The 23,593-nt window shown below is 34.7% G+C and overlaps 1 protein-coding gene across 7 annotated transcripts in view; it reads right to left on the bottom strand.

The window, feature by feature from the left end:
- Positions 1 to 428: 428 nt before the first annotated feature.
- The window catches only part of NIPBL (NIPBL cohesin loading factor), a 154,326-nt gene continuing 131,161 nt past the window's right edge, over positions 429 to 23,593 (bottom strand). For 3 of the 7 annotated variants that reach the window (XM_057364678.1, XM_057364677.1, XM_057364682.1), the window contains 22 exons: positions 23,283 to 23,497; positions 23,080 to 23,182; positions 22,397 to 22,495; positions 22,154 to 22,300; positions 20,448 to 20,582; positions 19,048 to 19,146; positions 17,546 to 17,599; positions 16,279 to 16,387; positions 15,601 to 15,737; positions 13,908 to 14,048; positions 13,504 to 13,597; positions 13,238 to 13,392; positions 12,894 to 12,984; positions 9,613 to 9,786; positions 8,897 to 9,087; positions 8,046 to 8,153; positions 6,527 to 6,727; positions 5,970 to 6,116; positions 4,132 to 4,427; positions 3,666 to 3,840; positions 2,889 to 3,074; positions 429 to 2,318 (listed from right to left, as the gene is read on the bottom strand). In XM_057364678.1, the coding sequence (XP_057220661.1) occupies positions 1,953 to 2,318; positions 2,889 to 3,074; positions 3,666 to 3,840; positions 4,132 to 4,427; positions 5,970 to 6,116; positions 6,527 to 6,727; positions 8,046 to 8,153; positions 8,897 to 9,087; positions 9,613 to 9,786; positions 12,894 to 12,984; positions 13,238 to 13,392; positions 13,504 to 13,597; positions 13,908 to 14,048; positions 15,601 to 15,737; positions 16,279 to 16,387; positions 17,546 to 17,599; positions 19,048 to 19,146; positions 20,448 to 20,582; positions 22,154 to 22,300; positions 22,397 to 22,495; positions 23,080 to 23,182; positions 23,283 to 23,497 (3,423 nt within the window). In that variant the 3' untranslated portion in view covers positions 429 to 1,952. Of the gene's footprint in view, positions 3,075 to 3,665; positions 3,841 to 4,131; positions 4,428 to 5,969; positions 6,117 to 6,526; positions 6,728 to 8,045; positions 8,154 to 8,896; positions 9,088 to 9,612; positions 9,787 to 12,893; positions 12,985 to 13,237; positions 13,393 to 13,503; positions 13,598 to 13,907; positions 14,049 to 15,600; positions 15,738 to 16,278; positions 16,388 to 17,545; positions 17,600 to 19,047; positions 19,147 to 20,447; positions 20,583 to 22,153; positions 22,301 to 22,396; positions 22,496 to 23,079; positions 23,183 to 23,282; positions 23,498 to 23,593 lie in introns of all 7 variants that reach the window. The other 4 variants (XM_057364681.1, XM_057364684.1, XM_057364679.1 and 1 more) reach the window with 3 other exon arrangements.

Below are 23,593 nucleotides of genomic sequence, written 5' to 3'. Positions count from 1 at the left end.
CCCCATCTATTCTCCAAGTGTGAGTTTGCCACKATAAAAGCTGCACCTGGCCCTGAGAAATATAGTCTTCCATTGCTTGCTACAAAAATGTTGTTTTCAGAGCTGCAGAGGACTGACTCCTGCTTCTTCTACTTCTCCCTACTTTAACAATACTATTTAAGCCCAAGAGGTGGCTTTTTGAACAGTGAAGAAAACACTACCAACATTACCAAAAAAAAAAAAGAGGTGCTAAAACATTTCTTTTCAGAAAAATTCCAGTGGTGAAATAGCAAAAAGGCATTTCCCAACAATTTACTAACTGGATTCTGAGGAGTTTTTAATAATTTTTTTAATGTGCAGTTTAGTGGTTTGTTTTTTTTTTTTTTTTTTTTTTTTTACATATGGTTATTTTTTTATATTTTTTTTTTTCTTCACAAATTGAATAAAAAAAATGTACCAGAATTCTGCAAGTTAGTTTCATAAAAACAGCCTCCTACCATATATTAAATTTTTGAATGAAACAAAACATAATAGAAAAAATAATTACATTGAAGAACACCTGTTTTCAATAAATAGGTTTGAAAAGACTGCAGAATTTAATGGAGTCCTAAAAAATTTAGCTGTTTTAGATTTTTTCCTGTTTGCAAATATGCTGCTTTTCTTGCTCTCTAGGAAGACAAACTGCTTATGAAATGTTGTGGCAAGGCAGTTGAAGCAAATGCTTCTGGAATATTTCAACAGCATTTTTTAAATTTACAGAATGTGAAAACATCTTTCAATTAGTAAAAAAAATTAGTCTAGTATACAAACATTAAAAAAAAATAATTTGTGAAGGAATGTAGTGTAACTGCCTAGACTCATACCCATTCACTCCTCAGATACTGGTAGCTATTTCCTCTTGACAGAAGTCTCTCTATATTTACCCAGAGAAATGCATACATGGCCAGTTTGCCCGTGCAGAAGCTTTCCCCAAATTTAAACTATCATAAATTACCATTTGGACAGCATTAGAAAGAAATTGAAGCATACAAGGAATAAACTATATTTTCTTTTTATATCAAAATGTACTTTTGAAAATGTGTTTGGCACAGTGCTAAATCATATAGTTAATACTAAATATTGCAGGATACAATAAAACCCTGGAGTTAACTTGTGTTTACACCCTTTTAGGGATAAAAATAAAAAGATACCAATTATTCAGAAGTCAGCCTATACAAACTGTATAAACAATATTTTATGTCTTGTTTTGAAAACCACTGATATAGTAAATTTTACACAAAAGACTGCAAAATAATATAAATGGATTTAAACAGATCTTTACAATAAGAAATTCAAATGGAAACAGACAAGTAACAAAGAGAAGTAAAAAAATTTATTGCAGTATTCGTTCCACCAGATTTGCTGGGGATCCCTTTTCTTGTATTATTTCAGGGTGACCTAATACATCAAAATCTACATTTACAAAAACTCCTTCTGCAGATAGGTCATAGATACTGCATGCTTTTTTTTCTTTTTTTTTTTTTTTTTCTTCAACAGAATAAATTATATATCCAGGAGATTCTGCCACTTTACAGCCTGGAAAAACAATGCTTTCCTGGAAACTGGGCTAAGCTAAAGAAAGCCATCCGCTGCTAGGTTAAACTCCAAGAACACTTTATTAAGAACATTAACAGACTAATTTCCAACATTCACTTGTTTATTTTTTTTTAAACAGAAAGGTTTTTTTCAAGATATAAACAATTTTTTGTTAAACTATAATACAGTGGGAGTAAAAATGAACTGAGAAGTTTCTGCTGCACAACAGCGAAGGAAGCTCCCACAAAAATGTTTACCAAACATTTCCTTCTTTTTTCCCCGCGTCCCAGGTTCCATTCTTACTCTTCATTTAACTGATTTTTTTTTGCCAGAAAGTTGATATTTCAAGTTTTTCTGTTATTTCAATTCCTGTAAATTTGGCTGCATGTACAAATTCATTAGCTGGAAGTTCCATCCTTGGCGGCATACAGCGATCGTAAAGTCTGCACAACTTTATTAGTCAGCTTATTAGCACTCGTTAGAGCAATTTTTTTGTAAATAATGTCTGACTCTTTAATAGTGTCTACCCAAGGCACCAGTTTGCGGCCATCACGGCGCTTAGCCTCAGTCCAGGAGCCACTGTAGGAGCCTGCCATCCACTGAACACTGAAGCCATTGCTGGTTTTCTGTACTACTCTTGCAATTTGTGGTCGGTCTTTGTACTTTGGACAGCAAATAGCGATGACATCCATGACATCAACACTTTCATTCATCTGTGCTGCCAACTCCGTAGAGTCTGAATTTCGTTTTGACCTTCTCAATGACTAAAACATTGGGGGGAAAAAAGACCAAGTGTTACACAAAAGAACTTTAGTGAAATTATTGCTTTTATTGCTTTTAATCCCTTGACGCCGGGAGTTGGGATTCCCCGGCACACATTCCATTGCCGGCAATGAGACGCACCGCGACCGCCAGCGCCAAGGGGTTAACATATCCTTGTAAAACCACATACTCTTAATTTGTACCCGTGTCTTTATCTCTTATTGATATATAAAATTATATATACACATGAATCATAAAGCTACATAAAAACTTGGCAACAATAAAAAGGATAACACACAGTACATTCCAAAGGAAAATTAATAACTTTTTATACGGGATAAATCTCATTTTCTAGTTTGTTTTGTTTTTTTTTTTTATTGTCTTTTCTGTTAAACTTTCTACAAAAGTTGTATAAATGGTTAAGTAGAGAATCTCTATCTACAAAATGCTTTTTTTTCATGTGGATTACATTACTTGGTGTACATTTAATATAATAAACTGACATTTATAAGCACATAAAAATCATTTTACGTAATACGCTGCGAAATACGTTGACTCCTCCTCCGCCTCACCCCTGAAGTGCCTCCTCCTCTATCCTCCCCATCACTTTCATCGTCCTCTGTCTCAGCTGCATTGTTTTTAGGGCTGCCTCCTCCAAGCAGCGAGGTAATTGCTTTGTTCCGAGCATTTGTGCTAGCTGACACCTCTCCATCTTCTTCCTCTTCATCAGGATCCAAATGTTCCATAAGGAGCTTGAACTATTGAAAAAGACCAGTTCATATTGTAACTTTAAGAATGGACAATTTATATCACATTACATTATGTTAGAAACAAAAAGCAACACAAAGAAACAGGGTAAAACAAAACAGCACACTTGAACAGTCATGTTGTGTTCTACAAACTTAACTTTCTGGGGTTTTAATATAGATACATAAAAGCTTTCTTCGCATGTTTTCCAAATGGCAAGTTTTTTCTAATTGTTATGGTGGAGGTTGAGGGGCAGTTCATAAATCACATCCAGTTTGTGTTCCCATGATGGAAACAGTCAGGAACCAAATGAACAAGTAATAYGGGAGAGATATACAACATGGATACCAGAAATTAGAAAATACTCCATAACGATGAATATCCTTTAGCTGAAATAAATTTTCATTGAATTTAAACTTACTAGAAATCTTTGAAATACAGTCCTGCTAAACATCCTGAAAAGAAGATCAGCACATCACATAAGATAGCCAGAAACTTAACATTTTGAAACGTACTTTCAGGTTTATACTGTGTTAAAGGATTTCAAACTTTCTGCAAAGCAACTTTAATGTACTTACATCTAAGTACTTTAATGTACTTACATCTAAGTACTGTTTTACTATACTCCTCTTCACTTCTTCTGTGATCTTGGAGTTAGCCATATCACTCCGCAGAAAATCCAAAGTTTGTTTTGGATGGAAATGCACTCCGGTCTTCCTGTTTATAGCTTTATCATACACTTTTGCAGATTCAGATGGAGARTATTTTTGAATTTTACTGTTCAAAGAAAACAAAAGAGAAGATCTTTTAAGGAAAGTCAGGAGTAATTTGGACAAAAAGCTTTTAAAATCCCCARTATAAGTATTTATCTTTGAATCATTTCATATGCAATAGATAACCTGGTAAGAAATGAAATAATTGAGTTTTTTTAAGCCAAAGTTTCATTAAATTCAACTTAATAAATTTGTTTTCTCTCTTACACAAATCTACTGATTAAACAAGTAGTTAAAATCAACTTAAACAAATGAAAAAATCTCCTAAACAACTCACTGCATAACAAGTGTTTACCTATCAGAGAATCCACAGAGGTTCTTTAAATGCTGTTTCAACATCAGAAGTAGTAATATGCCTTGGGAGACATTAGCAAATTCAATTAAAGGAGCTGAATTTTCAGGCAAACATTTCATCACTGCATTTATATCATTTTCTTCATCAGAATCTGAATCAGAGTCCACTCGTTTCCGTAACCTCCGAGGCTTAGAAGCTTCCTCCTCACTTTCACTTCCACTACCACTGTTACTGTCACTCTCAGTCTCCTCATCTGATGAAGGCTTTCTTTCCTTTTTTTTGTCTTTCACCATAGACTGCAAGACAGGGAAGTTAACACACATTCCAAAATTAGAGCAAGTAACACCATGTATGTTCCTAAAATAATCTGTCCAAAATCATTACTGGCTTAAATTAGCAAGAATTCCCTAAACAATTTTATTTAACTTGATAATATTATTCATGGCAAAAAGATACTGAAAAATTTATCCAAAGCCCAGCTTTTTTTGCAAGGTGCATACAGAAGGAACTGAAGCACCAAGCGCTCTCCYGGTATATTATCATTAAAAGACTGCTGAAGTTCATTGGCAATGATAGTAAAATACAGTAGAAGGCCAAATACAATGAATCGGGAAGAAATTACTGTTTTTTGTTTACCAGAGTATAATTTCTGTGTATCAGAGAGATTTACACATGTACATTGATACAGACTAGTCCAAGCTGTTTTAAATCATTGTTTCTTAAAAATCTACTACACTAATTACACTTCTGATCAAAGTGATCATACTAATAATGAATTATAATTATTAATAATAATCAGCTCCCCCATATTTGGCAATATTCAAGGCCAGACTGGATGGGGCTCTGAGCAACCTGGTCTWGGGGAAGGTATCTCTGCCCAGCAAGAGGTTGGATTGAAGTGATCAAGCCATTATATGACTCTGTGATTGGTTCTACTACTTGTAGATCTACAGAATTTCAAACATGCATTATTACTGCACATAGTATGATTTTTTACAACAGAGATCTAAGCAGGATCTCATCCTTAGGTGCTGGGTGCAAAACAGTGGCTGTTAATSTGAAGAACGTATTGTGTTTTTCTAGCAGATTAAAAATCAACTTTGGTAGGGTGAGAGTTAAAGCACAGTAGTTTTCAGTCAAGATACTTTCAGACATCAACTCTGACTTGTATTTATTAGTCAAACTGGACATTCAAGTAACTGGTTTGCTTCCTGACAATTTTCACCTTCTACTGTAGAAGTCATTCAGGAAAGGAAGATACTGAAGCCTTGAAGAAGCAGAGGCCTCTCACTTACAGGCTTATGTGTTGCCATAGCAACAGATACTCAATGATCTGCAGTTTCTTAGGTTCTTTAAGAAATACTACCCACTCCCCACTTGCAACAGACAATGTATTTTTAATCTCTCAGGCAACACAAATGCAACTGCCATCAGCTACTTGACAACAAAATCAACTGCCAACTGAATTTGATTATTAAAATTTTACAAAYAACCACAACAAACTAGTATTCTGTCATGATTCTGGATTCATATGCTTCTAGACATAGACAATTAAATGTTATTCAGCCATATTGGAAAATTATATAGATTTGATCTCAAAATTCATAACTCTCTTTTAATAACATAAGCAGCAATGTAAGTAAGTTTTTAACTGGTGTTTACCAGATGCAGATCAGAACAGAGAGTGTTACTTTATTTCTTTACTATTGGTTGCATGCAAAGTAATGCAACTAGTTCATACCCTAATAATGGTACTGCATTCACTGAAAAACTGACCACATTGTAGAGAAGCTCATGTTTCCACCATCATAAATATACTAAAATATAAATGCACATACCTCTTTAAATGACTGTAGTAGGTTGCTACCAGAAACTGATAGTGTAATGTCTATGTGATGCATTATAAACAGTGGCTCTTCCTGTGTTTGGTATGGAAAACAGGCTAGATTGTCTGCTATGTACAAAAGCATATTCACCTCTGTTTTCTGGAAGAAAAAATTACATATAAATACAYGTAGAAATATCTTGGCATAATACAATTCTGCCGCATTCCAAACCATCTAGAGCAAAAACATGATCATAGTTTTCATTCTACATAGCCCCCAAACCCACTCTAAACAATATATACGCACAAAATTTAGTCATACCTGAAGATACATTATTTCTGATCAATCCAAACTGAGTATAAAAAGGTACAGAGTGATGTAACATGCATTCTATTGTACAGATAAATACCTTACATTACAAAGCAAAGAAGTACATTGGGGACAAAACAACATAATGGTGTATTTTTTATAACCTAATTGTTTTATAAAAAATACACCATACAAGGATAATTTAAGCATGCAATGCTGCATTTTAACTTCTTTGTAAGTGAAGAAAATGTGRTGCTTACTGCAGTATCATCGAAGAGGTTGAGTAAAGAAATTAGAAAGGCTCGTCTGTGTTGACGGTTCCCTCGAATCATGGAGTAGAGGTGTGAACACAGTGCACTGGATGATTCATCGTGTCTAAAACCTCTTACAGGATCTTTTGGGCAGGTATTAATTGCCTGTTGTACTTGGTAAGACATCTTCATACCAGCCACTGCTTTCATCTGAAATGGCAATGTTTTTATTTTTATTCAAAGCATTGCTTCCAAAACAGTATAATAGATTCCTTCTAAAGGATTGCTCATCTGAAATTTGAATTTAAAACATGCAYTCAGGCAATACTACCTTCTGAGGTGGCAAACAGATTTGAGTTGTCAAAGAGAACTTGTGGCAGMGGTCAGAATGTCTTGTGAACTGCTTTGACTATAAAGTCTGCTAGGAACATACACCTAGTCTGTTCATCCACTACAGTCAGGTATTTAAATTCAAATAATTTTCAAGAACACTGAAATGTTTTCATGCATGAACAGATTATTCTACCAAATGTATATGCTTGGTAGTATCTGTAGTGAAACCAATAACTGAACCCATATGATACAATAGCACTAACAAATAGAAAATTAGTTTTAGGAGTTTTTTTTTTCATATAACCAATAATTTCCTGTTGATTTTACTCACTTCAGTGGTCCTGCTCTAGTTTCAGAACAAACTGAATCTCTAGTTAGGCTGCAYATCCAACTATCCTCATACTCCTTCTGGTGCTGTTTATAGACACATGCTGTGTCTATATGCTRTCTTAAATTCCAACTACTTAACATAGCAAATACCAACTGCTAGCCTGCACCTAATGAGTGAAGTATCTTTTTGGATGTCATCATCAGTGCAATATTCCAGATGCAGTGGAATACAAAGAAGGACATAGGAGAAATCCTACAATGTAGTACACACARACTTAGATTGGGATTTTCCAGAATAAGGAGAATGCTGCAGACTAATTTTATATCTTACGCAGAAATGGCACTATGCCAACAGCTTCACACCCTCGCACAGCCCTTAGTTTTTCCTTTCAGCAAAATACATCAGATGTAAACAGTTTCCTATGCTCCTTCTGCTTGGATTACAATTTATAAAGCCTTGATGCCTTGCACACTCTAATATATATATTCTAAGGACTTTTATTGACYGTTACATGGTGTTTGCTTTCCTAGTCCACTGATACAGGAAAATCACTGTTAAAAATTATGAAACACTTGTCCTTATCTCTTATCAAATAAATGCTCTTAAATACAATTTAGTGTGGAAAACATTATTGTGAACCTAAATTTAAGGAAATTTTGGACTAGAAGAGACACTTCAAATTATATTTTCCTTTCTGTTTTTCAGAATACAAATGTCCAAACAGGGGAAAGAGTCATGTTTACAACTGCTTACAGATATTATTTTTTCCTTTATACTGTTTTTCTGCGGCTAAAGCATATTCAAGTGTTAAACCACTAGAGAACACAACAGTATTTTGTAAAATGTTAAATTTTAATTACTTACGTGAATGAACCCAGCATATTTTTTGTCAATTTCCACCAACTGTTGGTCAGCTTTATTTCGCATAGAGGGCTCTGGATCTGTGCCCATAGCAATTAAGTACGGCACACACTTGAAAAACAAATGAAATGATTATTCAGAGGCATTGTACCTCCTCAGTCTTTGCTTTTTGTTTCTACCACAGAAATTAGAATAGGAAGTTCTATAGAACTTGCTACCMTTTTTGCAAGTAAATAGTACAAAACACTATGAGACACAAGTATTCTAACAAAGTTGTGTGAGGTTTCAGGTAGTATTTCCCTTTTTCTCAAACTCTAAAGTCAATTTAAATTACAGAAAATTGCATTTAAAAAATAACCCAACCAACCACTTATTGACTGAACATGTGCAATGGCTGCAGTATCAAAAATTAATTACAAAACATTATGTAACAAAGAATGATGGAAATGATGATTGAAGTTCTGACACTGACTGTGGAACTCCATAACRTTTGGAGAATATAGGAATTGAGGTGGAAGCAGGCTGACACAAGGTAAAGAGGTAAACAAAGAAAACATTTTGGTATATACCTCAAAGTTGTAAAAGAAATATGCTCCAATGTGTATATCTACATGGTCTTTAGTTTTTGTCTGGGCTTTTACATCTTAATCCAAAAGTAGATAATACTACATTTCGAATTTCATGGGCTAACAACATAAATCAGATTTCCAACTATGCCTTCTGTAAAGGCCTCTTGCTGCAATAACAAATTACTGTAACACAACTAGAAGAGAAGGCTTAAAAATTTATGTAGGAAGTGTGAAAGCCTCTAAAAACAAAATAACAAAAAGTCCCACCACAAAAGCCTATCATACCTGAACAGGATGGATGAGACCTTGGTTTAATGTCAGTGCAATGACATTTAGAGCAAAGTGGCGTACACTGGACTGGTTATGAAAGAAAGCCTCAAGGACCTGTTTGAGATATAGCTGCATGATGGAACTACTCATCCCTGAGGAAATATCACCCATTTCTTTCAAGTCTTCCTGTTTTGCTACTTTTTTCCCTGTAAAAAGGACAAAAGCAATAGCACACTCACCACAGAATAATCACTTATTTTGCCATTACTTGATATATGCTGATCTTTAAGTTTCACAGTAAGTACACATTTCAGCTGTCTTAGAATGAGTTTATGATCTTATGAAATACAAAACAGTCTAATGTATAAATACATATAAAGAAACTAGAGGGACAAAATTTTACTTCTAGTTTTAACTCCTTAATAAAGGATTTAAAAAAATGTTGTATTTATTACTTTTTATCTGCAAATTAAAATTAGAGGGTTTTTGGTAAAAATTATTATTACCATCATTACAACAATTATGAATTCTGGATTGCTTCCAGTATTTATGCATCTTGGAAGTAAATAATATAACTGTATATATCTCTTGTAAATAATTCTAAGATACTTTGGGTACAATACTACTGATCTTGTTCCAGTTTTTAGTGACTCAGTGCAGATATACAGTAAATATAGGCAACGAAATCAGGTTTCGCATGGCTCATGAGCACAGAAGAACTAAACACTTACAGTCTCTGTCTGCCTGCTGCATACGTGTATCCTCCTCCTGCAAGTAGGTCTGGAGGTTTTTTAACACCTGGATTTTTAAGTTTACTGAACAGTTCTTATCTGAAAGAATGCTGTTGTACAGAGTCTTCACTTCCTGTTCGAACATTAAACTTGGGTGCTGTATAAATGCAAATCCTAAGGGTGGAGAAAAGAGGAAATGGCTCTCATTATTATAATCTAGAAACTGTATTTCTGCTTTTAAAGTCCTTCAGTAGAAATGTATGAAATTTATCTCCTCCMAACAGCATTGCTTTTTCTAGTCCAAACAGCATCGTTTCCATATGGACACCATCCATCGCTTACAAGAAGTTCTGATACTCATGACAGTTCTATTAACCMCAACTCTTATTGATAGATAATATGGAGTGTTGACCCAGGGCAGCTGCACAGAAAGTTAAACAGGTCTGGAACAGGTACAGTGTAGCGGCCTGCATSTCAATGACTAGGAGCTATCATAAGAACAAGAAAGGAATAATACCAAAAGTATCTGCTATTTTTCTAATACAGACATTTTAATACATTTAGAGACAAACATTCTGCTGCAGCTGTAAAATGTGACTCACATGTATGCAGAGAAAATAAGAAAACTTTATAAATATCAAGAGCATTTAATAACCTAATAGTAAAAACAATCACCAGGGAACACAGTAAAATGCATACCCCTGGCTGTGATTATTCATATACCTATTGTAGTATTTTCTTGAATATCTGAAGTATTCCCAAGACTATGTGCTGGAAGACACACCCTATAGAACTGTTTTTAGCTGCAGTCTTACCCTTGCCAGGAAACTGGCTGTTCTTAAGTCTGTATTTAATAAAAACTTTTCTAAACTACTGGTAGCATATACCATTCCAGATAATGTATGTAGATTTAAAAGTGCTGCTGACAAACTCTTACAGAGTATCATAAAAAACCAGTACTGGGAGCATAACATCCTAATTTAATTTACATTTAGCTACTTAACTTTTTAAAGACTGTTTACAAAAAGCAGACATTAAATGCATTTTCTATGACCACAAAAACCTCAGGTTTTAAATGAACACACAGAGAATACAGGAACATAAAAGAAAATGAACAGCAAATAAAACTATGCAAGAGTGATTTATAAAAATAGCTGTAACAGAGGGAAGACTGAGTCAAATTTTTAAAACAGTCTCCATACACATGAAAAGACAGTGTACGTAAACGCTAAGCCCAAGGCAAGCCCTTAGTCCTTCAGTCTCAAAACAAAAAACAGAAAAGCAGGTGAGATGAAGGTAAAAGAGAAGAAAAAGGAATTATGGTGGTCTTTGGAGTGTGTGCTATGACTGTGCACTCTATAAAAATGTATATTAATGTCTGTAACTTGACCACCTGTGTGCAAAGGCCAACCCTTTTCCTACAGTTAATTTTAAAAATTAAAAAGCACATGGACATATGTGTGACAATTCACAAAACAGTTTTCTTCACTCACTTTAAGAAGTCTAAACCACTGGTGTTCTCAGGGAAATTCTTACTTTTTCATCCCTGGTTAACTGGGGAAGAAATCTTACTTGGCATGAGAGGHTGTCATACGAGATGAAGAAAGGCACCTGTTGTGCATTTTTTTAAAGGACTGACTTCACATCTCAGAGATGCTGTCACATCATTTCTCTTCATACCTTTGTTTTCACTCTGTTAAGAATCTTTAGAAGCAAGCACTGAACTTGGTAGAGTAAAACATAACTGGTAGGTACTCGTAAGTTTAGTGAAATTTGCTAGCAAAATGTTTTATCCTCAACTTGTTTTGTAAGTTCACATCTGGAAGATAATCACAGTCATAATTACTAAACTTGGTTTAATCTTAATCCCTGAAAAGCAGTGACACRTCCCAAGGTAAAAGCTAAAACTGGCGAGTGTCACTACTAAAATGACAGGCTGATAGCAAAGTACACTCTTTACATGATACCTTTCACCATATATAAATGCTGAGTTAGCCTGCTAGTCCTTTTCACTGTACTGCTGCACACAAACATTGAATCAGTTCAACAGCTTTGCTCAGTGACCAGTCTAAAGTGGAAATTTGCACTGTCAACCACATCTCCTCCATACATCCAACAGCTACCTTCAGAATCACTACTTGGATGAAATCAATATATCATTGAAAATAATGAGATTTAATTAAAGACTGATATACTTATAGGCTGAAAAAAAAAAATCTGAAAAAACCTACCGTCCAAGTGAATCACAATTCTCTCTACAATTCAGAAACATTTTTGGCAAAATATATCCATGACATAGTGATCATGTCTATGGTTAGGAACAGAGACCCTATYCTGCATGCAATGTTCTGCAGAGTGCAATTAAACAGGACTATTAGACTATAGTTAAGTGCTGTGTACATTGACATAATGACTAGAAAAACTCCAAGTAGTCCAGGGAACCATAGCATTGCTCCTGCAACAGAGGCAACTCCAATGCCATCAATCCTGTTCAGCTGTATTCTCATTCATCATTATTCATTAATCCTGCTCTGAAATGTATTCTCATTGAACATGCAACGAAGATTCAGTCTTATTCTCCAAGCCTTGCCTAGCCTGAATTGGAGAAGGACATCTGAAAAGTCACCTAAATTGGAACATAAAAAGGTAAATTCTTGTCCACAGTTAAATCATACAATAGAGGCTCTCATGCCTGGAAGATAATGAATGAATGACGAAGTCTTCCAGAAACCAAGACCTATGTGCCCAAATGAGAATTTCTCAGATGCACAATTTTTGTCCTTAAGCAGAGGATGAACATGACACAAACAAGTCAGGGGTAGTTAATTTTCTACTCCAAGTCACCAAAATGCCATTCTAATCTCACAAAGGCCATCCAGCTACTATAAACTGCAGAGCTCCCTTGACTCCTGCAGAATGTGTGCTCTTACCCTTAAAATGCTCAAAGCTTTTCCATGTTTTTTTTTACCTTGTGGACTGAAAAACAAGGTTTGGAATTACAACATACTTGCACGTGAAGAAAAAAAATACCATCTTCATTATCTGCACTCTACAACTTGGTCATACATCAAAAGGCATTCACTGTCAAAAGCACSCAGTCTGGTACAGAATTATTCAAATAGTAACCCTTTGACAGCTTTTCTATGTCCAGTTCTCAAACAAAATATGCAGTAAGTTTTGATTTCAAGCAAACTTTCTTGTGACTATACAAATACATGAATTCTTATTGATACATGGATTTTCACTAGAGCAGAATAACAAAAACTATTAATACTTCTTACCAAGACCAATAATGGCTTTTGTCTGTACTTCTTCATCTGAATGCTTTGTGAAATACATCAGCAGTTCAAGTACTTTATCCTTAATGTTAACCTGAGCAAATTAAAACAAAAATAATAGCTMATTGAAGATGAAACAGATGTTTTTTAATCTCTTACAAAAAGCATATATATCATAACACAACTTAAATGCACAGCTGTTGTAAAATCACATATTTTAAAACCAGAAAGTTATATCATGTACATTATGGAAAAATATATAGCTTTGGGGGACTAGATGTATAAATAAGTCAAATAAAAGTGGAGCATTCATTATACCTCAGACATGGAAAATAAAGCTTTTTTACCTTACTGTTGCCCTTAAAGTCTTCCTGATCAAAATCAAAATGCCGACACARTGCTCCAACAGTGAAAAGTGATCTAAGGAGTGCTGGTTTGTTGGCAGTAAGGATTGTACTGTTGGGGTCTTCTTGGTGTTGACTTTTTAATTTAGAAAGTGCACCTGCAGTAAAACAGAAGTTTTTATCACCGTGTTTAATTGTGATGTAACCCTAAGGTGAGACYTGAAGTCTCAAAACTGAAAGTAACCATTATCTATCATAATTTTACTTACCATAGTATCTATTAAAACAGGCCCACACAAATTTATAGTTCTGGGTGACCTTGTTGACAACAGCCCCAAGACAGCTCACACAATGCTGAACAACCTAGGAGCAAGAAAGCACAAAAGAATTGTCTATTTAGAAGCTTAAGTTGATATTTTTGTGAAGTTATGCAGGAAAAAGCTATGCTGAACTAAAATGAAAAATCTAACAGATACAATGCAATGTTCATTTCTAAACTGCTCTGAAAACCTTCTCAGATTCAAAATATAGCAAAACTACATACAAACCCAGGTAAAACAAGTACRAAGATTTTTCATGACTCAAAAGTTATCTTCATAATGAAGACAAGATTGTCTTTAAACCAAAGTAGTGCGAAATGTAATCAGTAGAAYAGTAGTAAYCAAAAGCTTACTGTCATGCCATATTTGATGATGAGTTTCATGAGGTCTTCCTCAATAGTGGCAAGAAAGGTCTCACTTGGGTGCTCCATTAGTGGCACTACAAGCTCTAAGATTTTWGCAACATTGCAGATCACCATGAAATCATTCTGGGTCTGAAACAACAGCATTTATAGTGTTTAACATTTCTGGCCATGGAAAAGCTAAGTACTATTAATATAAACAACAGTTAGTTAAAAACTCCCGACTTATTTAAGGCATTTGGTAAACATCTAAAAGAATATTTATATATTTTACATCTGCTATTAAATTAACCATTATTATGAAATCTAGTTCTGTTTACTAAGGCATTGTGGGGAAAAAAGGTCTGGATGACTAAAGTTACACCTCTCAAGTGTGTGTCAGACCTGAAAACCTTTGGGACTGCTAATTTTCTGGAGTTCTCCAAGTAATCTAGGAAGTCTTCCTGAGATAYGCACACTAGAGAACACACAACACCTGAAAACATGTATGAGCAACAAAATGAAGTTGTTCTATGACTTCATGTGCCTCAAATAAAAGGTAAAAACAATGTGCAGAGGTAAAAACAAGTTGCAGAAATTCCAACTACAACTACAATTAAAATTATACTGGTTTGCATTATCATGACTATGTATTTTAAGTGTGGAACCTATGGAAAATATTTATCTGCTAGAGAGACATCCGGCTAGAAATGGACTTTTGATCAATCTAATTTGCTAATCAGGGAAGGATAAATCCTGAACGCTAGTATCATGCTATTTGATATGTTCAAGCTATCAGTGATAATTMTATGATTCATCTCAGCCTGTATAARTRCAAACCAGATGCAACTAAATGASCTATAGCAAGTAAATATTTAGATARTTCCWTTACTGTTTGTTCAGAAGCAGCTCTAAGAGCCGCCTAGAGAATGTGGAAAATGCAAGGCTGTACCTACAATCTAAGTTGGCAACAATTACCCATTCAGCCTGCCCTGGGCAGCTTAACTATTGAAAGGGACTGACAGCTCCCCCCTCATTAAACAATTAGTGCATGATCCTGCCTTATTCCCACCTCGTTAAGCAATTAGTGCATGATCCTGCCCTGTTCCTTCTAACAGATCAGGGTGCCAGATCAAAATGACAGAAACCACTGCAAGGTTTCAGAGACCTGAGYTGGGGAGGGTTTCAGTGTTAGAGCTCTCTACAATGTCTTACAGGGGAATACAAAAGCACTAGAGCTACAGAATTAAGAGATGAAGTCTAGAGAAGGAGGAAATAAGACATTTCCTTCTCATATATTCGCTATACATTAGATCTCGCTCTCTTATGGAACCTTATCCTTAGTCTTCAGATCCGTATGTTATGTATTAACTACTTTTAAGAGTGACTATAAACTAAAACAGTTAAAAAAAATTATTGCCTAATATGAGAAAACCTGAGAAAGAGGTTTCCCTTCCCTTTGGCTGTAAAATGTGGAGTAGAAGATGAGGAAGAACATCTTAGAAACTGMAGAGATCTTCAAAAGGATCTAGGAACTTTTAATGCTATGATGCCCAAGAAAAAAGGCCACAATAAAATTTTTCTTTTCTTACATTAAATTTCATCAAATATACAAGACAGATGTTAATTTTCATTATCTCAATTATCTAATTTCATTAGCTCAATTATCTAGGAGAGAAAAAAAAGACTGATTCTCTCTACTTACACTACATTTAGTGGTCAGGTATGGCTGCATGGTCATRGCATGTTTGACCATTAGCTGGGGCCTTATTTTGCTGAATAAGAACAAAGTGGTTATGCAAGCAACCAAGCGGCCAGAATTCACACCTTTATTGTCAGAATCTGCAAAAGATTAGAAAATACAAATAGGATATTAAAACCARGTAGTSCTTAAGCAATSAAAAACATACTGCCTAAACACTGAKTATCTCTTTTCATTGCAACYCTTTMAAGATCAAAACAGAATACTGTTCCTAGAAATGAGAAAGATAAGGTGTTAACATTTGTATGTGACCGCAAARGATTTGAAAAAAGAAGCAAAGATGCATCAAAGACATCACTAGTTTTTAAACTCCTTACTGTAAATGGAAGGCTAGCCCAGCCCATGATTTCTATTACAAATGTTAAAATTTGCCATGTTTGTTTTGGTTTTAATGATCTGAAGGTTTGAACAAGTTATTTTAATATTCCACTATTGTGGTTAGTTAGTGAAGATTATTATTATATAGTGCTTAAAATTTCATAATGAATTTAAGACTTACAATTTAKTATAATCAGCCTTATAACAAGAGTTCTGGAATAGTAACTTTTTGTAATTATTTCAATAACTGTTACAGTATCATATRAATTCCAAGGATTTTAGCTGAGTTTTAAACAGTATTACCTGATAAWGATTCTTCATATTTAAGAATGTGCTCAACCAAATTGTCAACAAGTTGAGTACAGGCTTTCTTCACAGGTTTATAYGAGGCATCCTCTTCTGACTTCAACAGCTGTAGCAGATGAAACAGAAAATGGTTTAGTGTTAAGCTGCATCCATTTGTATAGAATATATGCTGGTTTTATAACAATTACTGCAGATCTACACAGATGTACAGACACACAAGGATTTTAGACTACAGAAGTATTTAATTCTCCATAAAACTTAACATGGTGAAGAAAAGGTTAGRGGAAGTAAAAATGCAACATAAGTAAAGCAAAAGTAACTGCAATAAAACTCCATAAAAATTCTACTGATGTATGCATGGGGATAAAAGCTGATTTTATGCATAACAAAATAATGCAGAAATAATAGGAATAGAAAACTTTTTAAATGATTGGAGAAATAAAGAGCAAGTTCAAAACAAATGTGTTTGACATTAAGCTAAAATACCAAATGAGAATGTAACACAGCTGTTTATCAACATTTTATTCGCCCTTTTTTCACATGACTTTGGCTACTAGAATTGTGTCCATGAAGATTACTCTAATATCTAAGAAGGGACTGAGACTGTATTACAGCCCTTCCTTCAATGAAGAGGCTTTCAATGAAGTTGCTTTGATTAACTGATAAACTGTTTTCATGACACTCTAGACTAAACCAGATTCAAAAGCTTTTTTTGCTTGAAAATTAACCAGTGCATACAAGATGTAGAGAATGATAATACAGTTTTAGAGATACAAAGTAAGCTCAACTCRTAGAAATATCTATATTAGATATAAGTACAATACAATGAAGAAACAACTTATACTCTGAAGATTCACTGCTTCCTCCATAAATGGTGTAGAAAATACATTGGATTTGAAAATACACTTACCTACTGCTTAAAAAAAATGTACAAWACTAGATGTCTTATTCCAGAATTAAGTATCTTAGCTGTGCACTTTGTGTTACATCAGTCATTAGTGAAAAACCAATGAAATTAAAAACAAAGAAACAGAACTCCTCCCAAAACAAAGAAGTGAAGTATTTYCACAAGATCATTTGTAAAGACAGAAAGTAATGTCGAAGAAAACTGTCCCAAGAAAGGTCAGATGTTTAAAGGGCATTAATTCAATTTTTCTACTGTAAAGGATTACTCTTGGAGTTCGCTTTCTGTATGTTTTAGTAGCAAAAGGAACACTAAAATTCTAACAATGATTGCACGATACACTCAAAATTCATTACTTACATTTTGAAGAAGTTGTTCAAACCAATCATACCCTGTATCTCTACAWGCGGCAACCTACAAGCATTTTTGAGAATAAACAGGTTAATAAAAAAGGCATCTGGGGAAAACATCACTTCAATACAGGTGTCATCTTGAAAGACCAGTAAACACGCACACATTTTCATATGCATTAAAAACAATGGAGACCAGCAAATGTCATCTGCATTTGAAAATTAGTCCCACCATTCAAGAGACTCTAGAATTTGTATTTCATACAACAAAAAAGCCTACATGCTTTACTGGAAATTGCTGTCTCTAGTGCAAGACAAATGTCTGTTTTGCAGAACATTCTGCACAAATTTAAGTACCAGTACAAGCCTGACACATTGAAATGCATGTGTATCATAGAATCACAGGATTCCTTGAGTTGGAAGGGATCCACAAAGATCATTAAGTCCAAMTCCAGGCCCTGCACAGGACACTTCAAGAGTCACACCATGTGCCTGACAGCCTTGTCCAAACTCTTCTGGAACTCTGTCAGGCTGGTGCCATGACCACTTCCCTGGGGAGCTGTTCCAGTGGCCAACCACACTCTGCGTGAAGAACCTTTTCCTGATATCCAACATAAACCTCCCCTGACACARCTTCAGGCCATTCCCTCACGTCCTGTCACTAGGCACCAGAGAGAAGTATATATACACATACACATATACATTTTTTTTAATTTCTGTATATATATATACATGTATTTTTATATAAACAAGCCAAACCCTCACTGGTATCGTCAGGAACAAGATACAGGTGCTTCAAATTAGAAGTAGCAAAGGAACTGAGAATTCAGCTGACTTCTCAGACAGGAAACATGCACACTAGACTACAACTTTTAAATATACTGTAACGCAGAATGACGTTTGACCCTACAATTTTAAGTAAGGATGTGATTTTTTAAATTTGAGATTTACATCTTAGCACAATTGATATTAAAACACCTTTCCATCACAGTGGTTTTACACAATGTATTTTCACTACAAATTAAAGCATTTCTATCCRAACCAGATTTTGTTGTTTTGGAGATATGCTATTCAATTTGTTGCTCCTAAAAAGTAAGATACAATTATGCAGACACCAATTTACTCTGAGTAAGAAAATGACCCTGTATTTATTGAAACAGCTTGCTAAATAAAGGTTATCAATTGTTTGAGGAAAATGTTCTTTTAAGACAAGTTTCTAGTTAGGATTAACTATAAAGAGAAATTGGCTGTGTTTTAACTGAACAAATACTTGACAGAACTTGAATACAGTCACAGTTATTACTGCYAGCAGATCAGTGAGCATTTAAAATTTCATACAGCCTGCTCAATCAGATGAGTATTTTTGGCCTACATTTTATGCCAGGAGATATATAAGGGAAACCATCTGACAACTGAATTATTGTGTTCAAAAAAAACCCAAACCAGATAATATTACAAAGTTACTAAAAACAAARCTGAATTTTGCACACAACTTAAATTTGTTTCACATACCACATCGGTGATGTTCAGTATTTTCCTTGTCATTGCTTCTTTGTCATGGTGTGGAGTTGGAGTAAACCAGAGCTTCTGGAATGTCTCATTTACTAATTTCTGAAGGAAAAGAAAATATTAGCATAAATAAACTTATATTATCACATTAGTATTATTTCTAGTGGATCCATACAATAGATTTGCTGATGAGCCATGCCATTTCATAAGGAAATTAAGTGAGATTGTTGTAGGAAATGTTATCTGAGACCGACCCAGATCTACTGTTACAGGACCTACATTGATCTCAGGTCAAACTTYAGCAAAATGAAACAATGGGAACTGATGCTAGAGCAAATGGAGTTACCACCTTCCCACATTAATTGGTATTCCTCAGGAAMACACAGCTGAGAAGCTGTCAACTGAACAAATATTCCTACAGCAGAACTGCAGCAGGAATGGTACGTTGCTTTAATATACAAAACAGCTGTGACAAGGTGGAAAAGTGAGAGAAGCCAAGTCTCTGTACTCAAATTTAGGAAGTGTGTTTCTTTCCCAAGTTTTTGAGTGGAGAACAACATAGAATAGAATGAACTTGAACAAAAATTACTTCTCATTCATGGAAATGTTAAAAACACACTGAATATAATGYCTCATTTTTTCATATTGTTAGAAAGGTAAAAGGAAGGAGGGAAGAAACGCAGGTCAGTTCTCCCCTCTCAGAAAAGCCACTTAGCATTAATACATCTCAAGAGGTAAAAATATYTGCTGCAGTTCCTAAAGTTTTCAAATTCTATTGAAAGTTACAGGTGTGTCCCTAATTACTCAACAATTTAAGAATTGTTTTGTCAAATTAAACAAAACAGTAATTGCCAGGTTTATGATTTAACACATTATCATAGGTTTATGCCCTTCTGCATATAGACGCTGTACAAAGAGAAGAGCATGAGCACAYACACAACATTTAAGGGGGAGTAATTGCTTAATGGAACATTCAGAATTAATATGAAATTAGCACTGATCAATATTTTATAAATTTAATAAATATATATGGCATATATTAAAGTCAAGTAGTTTATTTTTTACTTRAAATTTAATAATGTGCAGAAATAATTTTTATATGCAAATTTTACTTGTTAGAAAAGAGAAGCTACAGAGAAAATACTTGCAAGAAGAAAAAAAAATCTCTGGAAAGTAACTTTTTAAGATATTTTGACTGTCAGCAAGAAGTTCCAAAAAACAGAGGATAAAAAAGAAGGAGAAATAAGTCAGAGAGAATTAAAGAATGCTAAAATACCTGTTCTCAAAGATTCATAAGCCATAAATATTATAAAGGAGCAATGCAATACTTCTYCGACTTTGTCAAAATATGGAAACACTGAAGTAACAATAATTAAAATTCTTAAGGAWATGTTTCATTCTACCTTAATGCCTTCTTCATCATTGACTCTCCGAATCATTTTCACACACATTTCTGTAATTTTGGGAAAGGTTGGTTGTTCAATGCAGATATCYCTAAGTATTTTTATGACTCTTTTTCTGACACTGATACCAGTATCCTGTGAAGAGAAAAGAATTAAACTGTTGAAAACAAATCAGGAACATTAATATATGTTCTATATGAAATAATGTTTGAAGATCACTCGATCTGACTTGCAAAATTTATTTAGAAAGGGCAACTATGATCTTCTGGAATGCATTTAAACAAAAGCTCAGCAAAACTTGTTCTRAAGGTTCTGGCTGAGTTCCCAGAAYGTTGAAACACTTCCTCCATCTATACCCTCCCACCTGAGAGTTCATGATGCTGCAAATGTATAATCCACTTCTTAACTCAAGAGCTCACAAGACAGATGTGATGAYGCTTTAGCTACTTTAGTGGAACACACAAGATTCTTTATAGATTTGGATGCCAATACTTTAAGCCTTTGGAAAAGCTTATGGATAAAATACATGCAAGAAGTCCTTTCCATTTTACTAGCCTATATCTAAGGAGATACATGAGAAGCTTCACTTTGTATCACCTTATTCAAAATCTGTTGAATCTTAATGTCAGGTTTAACTGCTATATGTAGTCTTATACACACATGACCTACTTATCTTYAAAAGCCTTCAGAAAACTTGTTTTATCATGTAATTATAGCAAGTGAGTACATATGACTAAAAATCTGACATGAACACTATGAGCTAAGGTTGATCTACAGTTAACACTGAACACCTAGACAAAACCCCCACTTTTTTTGTACAAAAACTCTAATAAGCCTTTCAAAACACTAAAAGAGCTGCCCTGAATGATCGTATTTCAGACTTCAGAGATGTAGCRAAATTCCTTTTTCACCTTGTCCTGGTTACAGCTTGGGTAGAGTCAATTTCTCCTCAGTAGTTGTAACAGTAATGTGTTTTGGAGTCAGAATGAGAATGATGTGGATAACACACCAAYGTTTTGGTTTTGGYGAAGTCATATTTATTCTAAGTCAAGGATGGGTTTTTTTCCTCTCTTTGTCTCATGCTCTGACAGTGAGGAGGCAGGCAAAAGAAACTGGACGGGARCATACCAGAACAGGTGACACGAACAGGCCACACCACAGAATGACATGCCTGGTATATAAACTGGGTGCAGTTAGCCCAAAATCGCCAGTCTAGGTTTGGAAATAGGGCTCTGGCATCAGTCAGCAAATGGTGAGCAATTGCTTTGTGCATCAGCAGTTTGTTTTCTTACATTACTATTGTATTTTACTTTATTTTCAATTATTAMATGTTCTTATCTCAGTATGGAAGTTTTACTGTGATCATCCTGCCCATTCCAGCAGGGTGGGGGTAAGAGAGGTGAGAGCTAATGAGCAGCTGCACAGTGTGTACTTAACTTCTATCTGGGATTAAACCATGACATGCTAATTTGAGCACTAATAATGGAATAAAAAAGAATATAACCCTGGTGCTGATACAGTACAACTTTCTGTAGAAGTTTAGCCTTCAACATAATAAAGTCTCCCTAGAAGAAGGCAGTGCATTTTACCCGATTGTTCTCAATGACAGCTCACCATTCAAACAACTCCTATTTATGAAACACACTCAGTTAAGAGCAAATTTTCCAACGCCACTTATTTTATAATAAATACCAAAGTCACCATACCAATATTCTTTCAATCAGCATATCATAATACTGCTCAGCAAGCTGAGGACGACAGAGCACAAATCGTCCAAGCAGCTCCACAGCCGCTTCTCGTACACTGGTGGAGTTATCCATTAGCCGCCCATGGACTCCTCGTTGCATATCCAGCTGAAAAGAATAAATGAAAGAAAGGCTGAGAATAAGAAAAAAAGATTTAAAAGATGACGAAAGAGCATATGTGAATGGTAGACATTTTCTTTTTACCCTGGCTAGTATACTGGGATCTACTGCAACAACYTCAGACAAACACTTCATGGCTTTTGTTCGAACAGCAATTGCATTTTCACCAAGCACACGCAGAATCTAGAAGAGAAMAAAAAGAAAGATTCAGTTGTTTTGGAAAGGTAACAAATAACAATTAAGAGTAAAAATGCAGCAGAATAACGTACAAATTACATGAGTAAAATAGTAACTATAAGCTTAATTTATCTTTTCAGAGAATAAAAAGGTGCACATAAGTGGTGTTTCATAGCACTTAAAACTGAACATGGACATTTACTATGATTTTCTACCTCTCTGAGATGGGTTATAAGGTTCTTAACTTTAAATTCTACTTTTGTCCTTCAGTTGCAGCTTTCACCATGGTTCTTTTAACTATAAGAAAAGCTTTGTAACGATCCTCTTACTGTGTGCATATATAGTGATTTTGCCATAGTCATACATGAATAAATTAAATAATGTGTCCACACTGTAACATACAAAGTGCATGCAAGAAAAAGAAACCTAATAATTTATGCCATCAATAYAGAATATGAAAGCACATGGTGTTACCATGGCCTGTAAATACCTCTGCTCAACAATGGACAGACATGGCACATTSCTGTGAAAGTGTTTGGAATCAGAATCCAACTGCGTTTTGCTAYACTAAGACTTCCAGCACAGTTTACCTGTGTCAAATAAATATCGAAGCTCTGGGCAAACGGCCTCATAGAGGCCAAGTAGCGAACAATCAAACATGCATCTTCATAGTCCACAGTATCAGAATTAATCCTGAAACAAATTTCATGTGTTAATCAGGACATGTTCATAAAAAATTATTTAAAACATCAAATGCAGGGCTAATAAAGAAGTAAGTGGTACTGGAACATACTTTAATGTACTGAACTGAGATGGAGCAGTTTTAATGATGCTGCGAAGAAACTTTTTGCGGCTTTCTGCTCTGTGCATGATTTGTCCTGTGGTCTCAACATCTTTTGCATGATGAGTTCCTTCAGATGAATCCTCATCCTTCTGAGATTTAATTGCTTTTTCTGTCTCCATAGTTGTATCACGGAACCACTGAGCGACATAAAACTTCCGAGAAAACTGGAGAAATAGAGCAGGATGCACAGAAAACAGAAACAACAGATRTAGAGAAAGAATATTAACGGATTCATAATGAGATTTAGGGAATCTAATGCA

Source organism: Malurus melanocephalus, unplaced genomic scaffold (genome assembly GCF_030028575.1).
Source record: "Malurus melanocephalus ecotype Western Australia unplaced genomic scaffold, MMel_1.1 scaffold_41, whole genome shotgun sequence".
In the NCBI taxonomy this organism is placed as follows: Eukaryota; Metazoa; Chordata; class Aves; order Passeriformes; family Maluridae; genus Malurus; species Malurus melanocephalus.
This window is presented reverse-complemented; position numbering and strand designations above follow the sequence as displayed.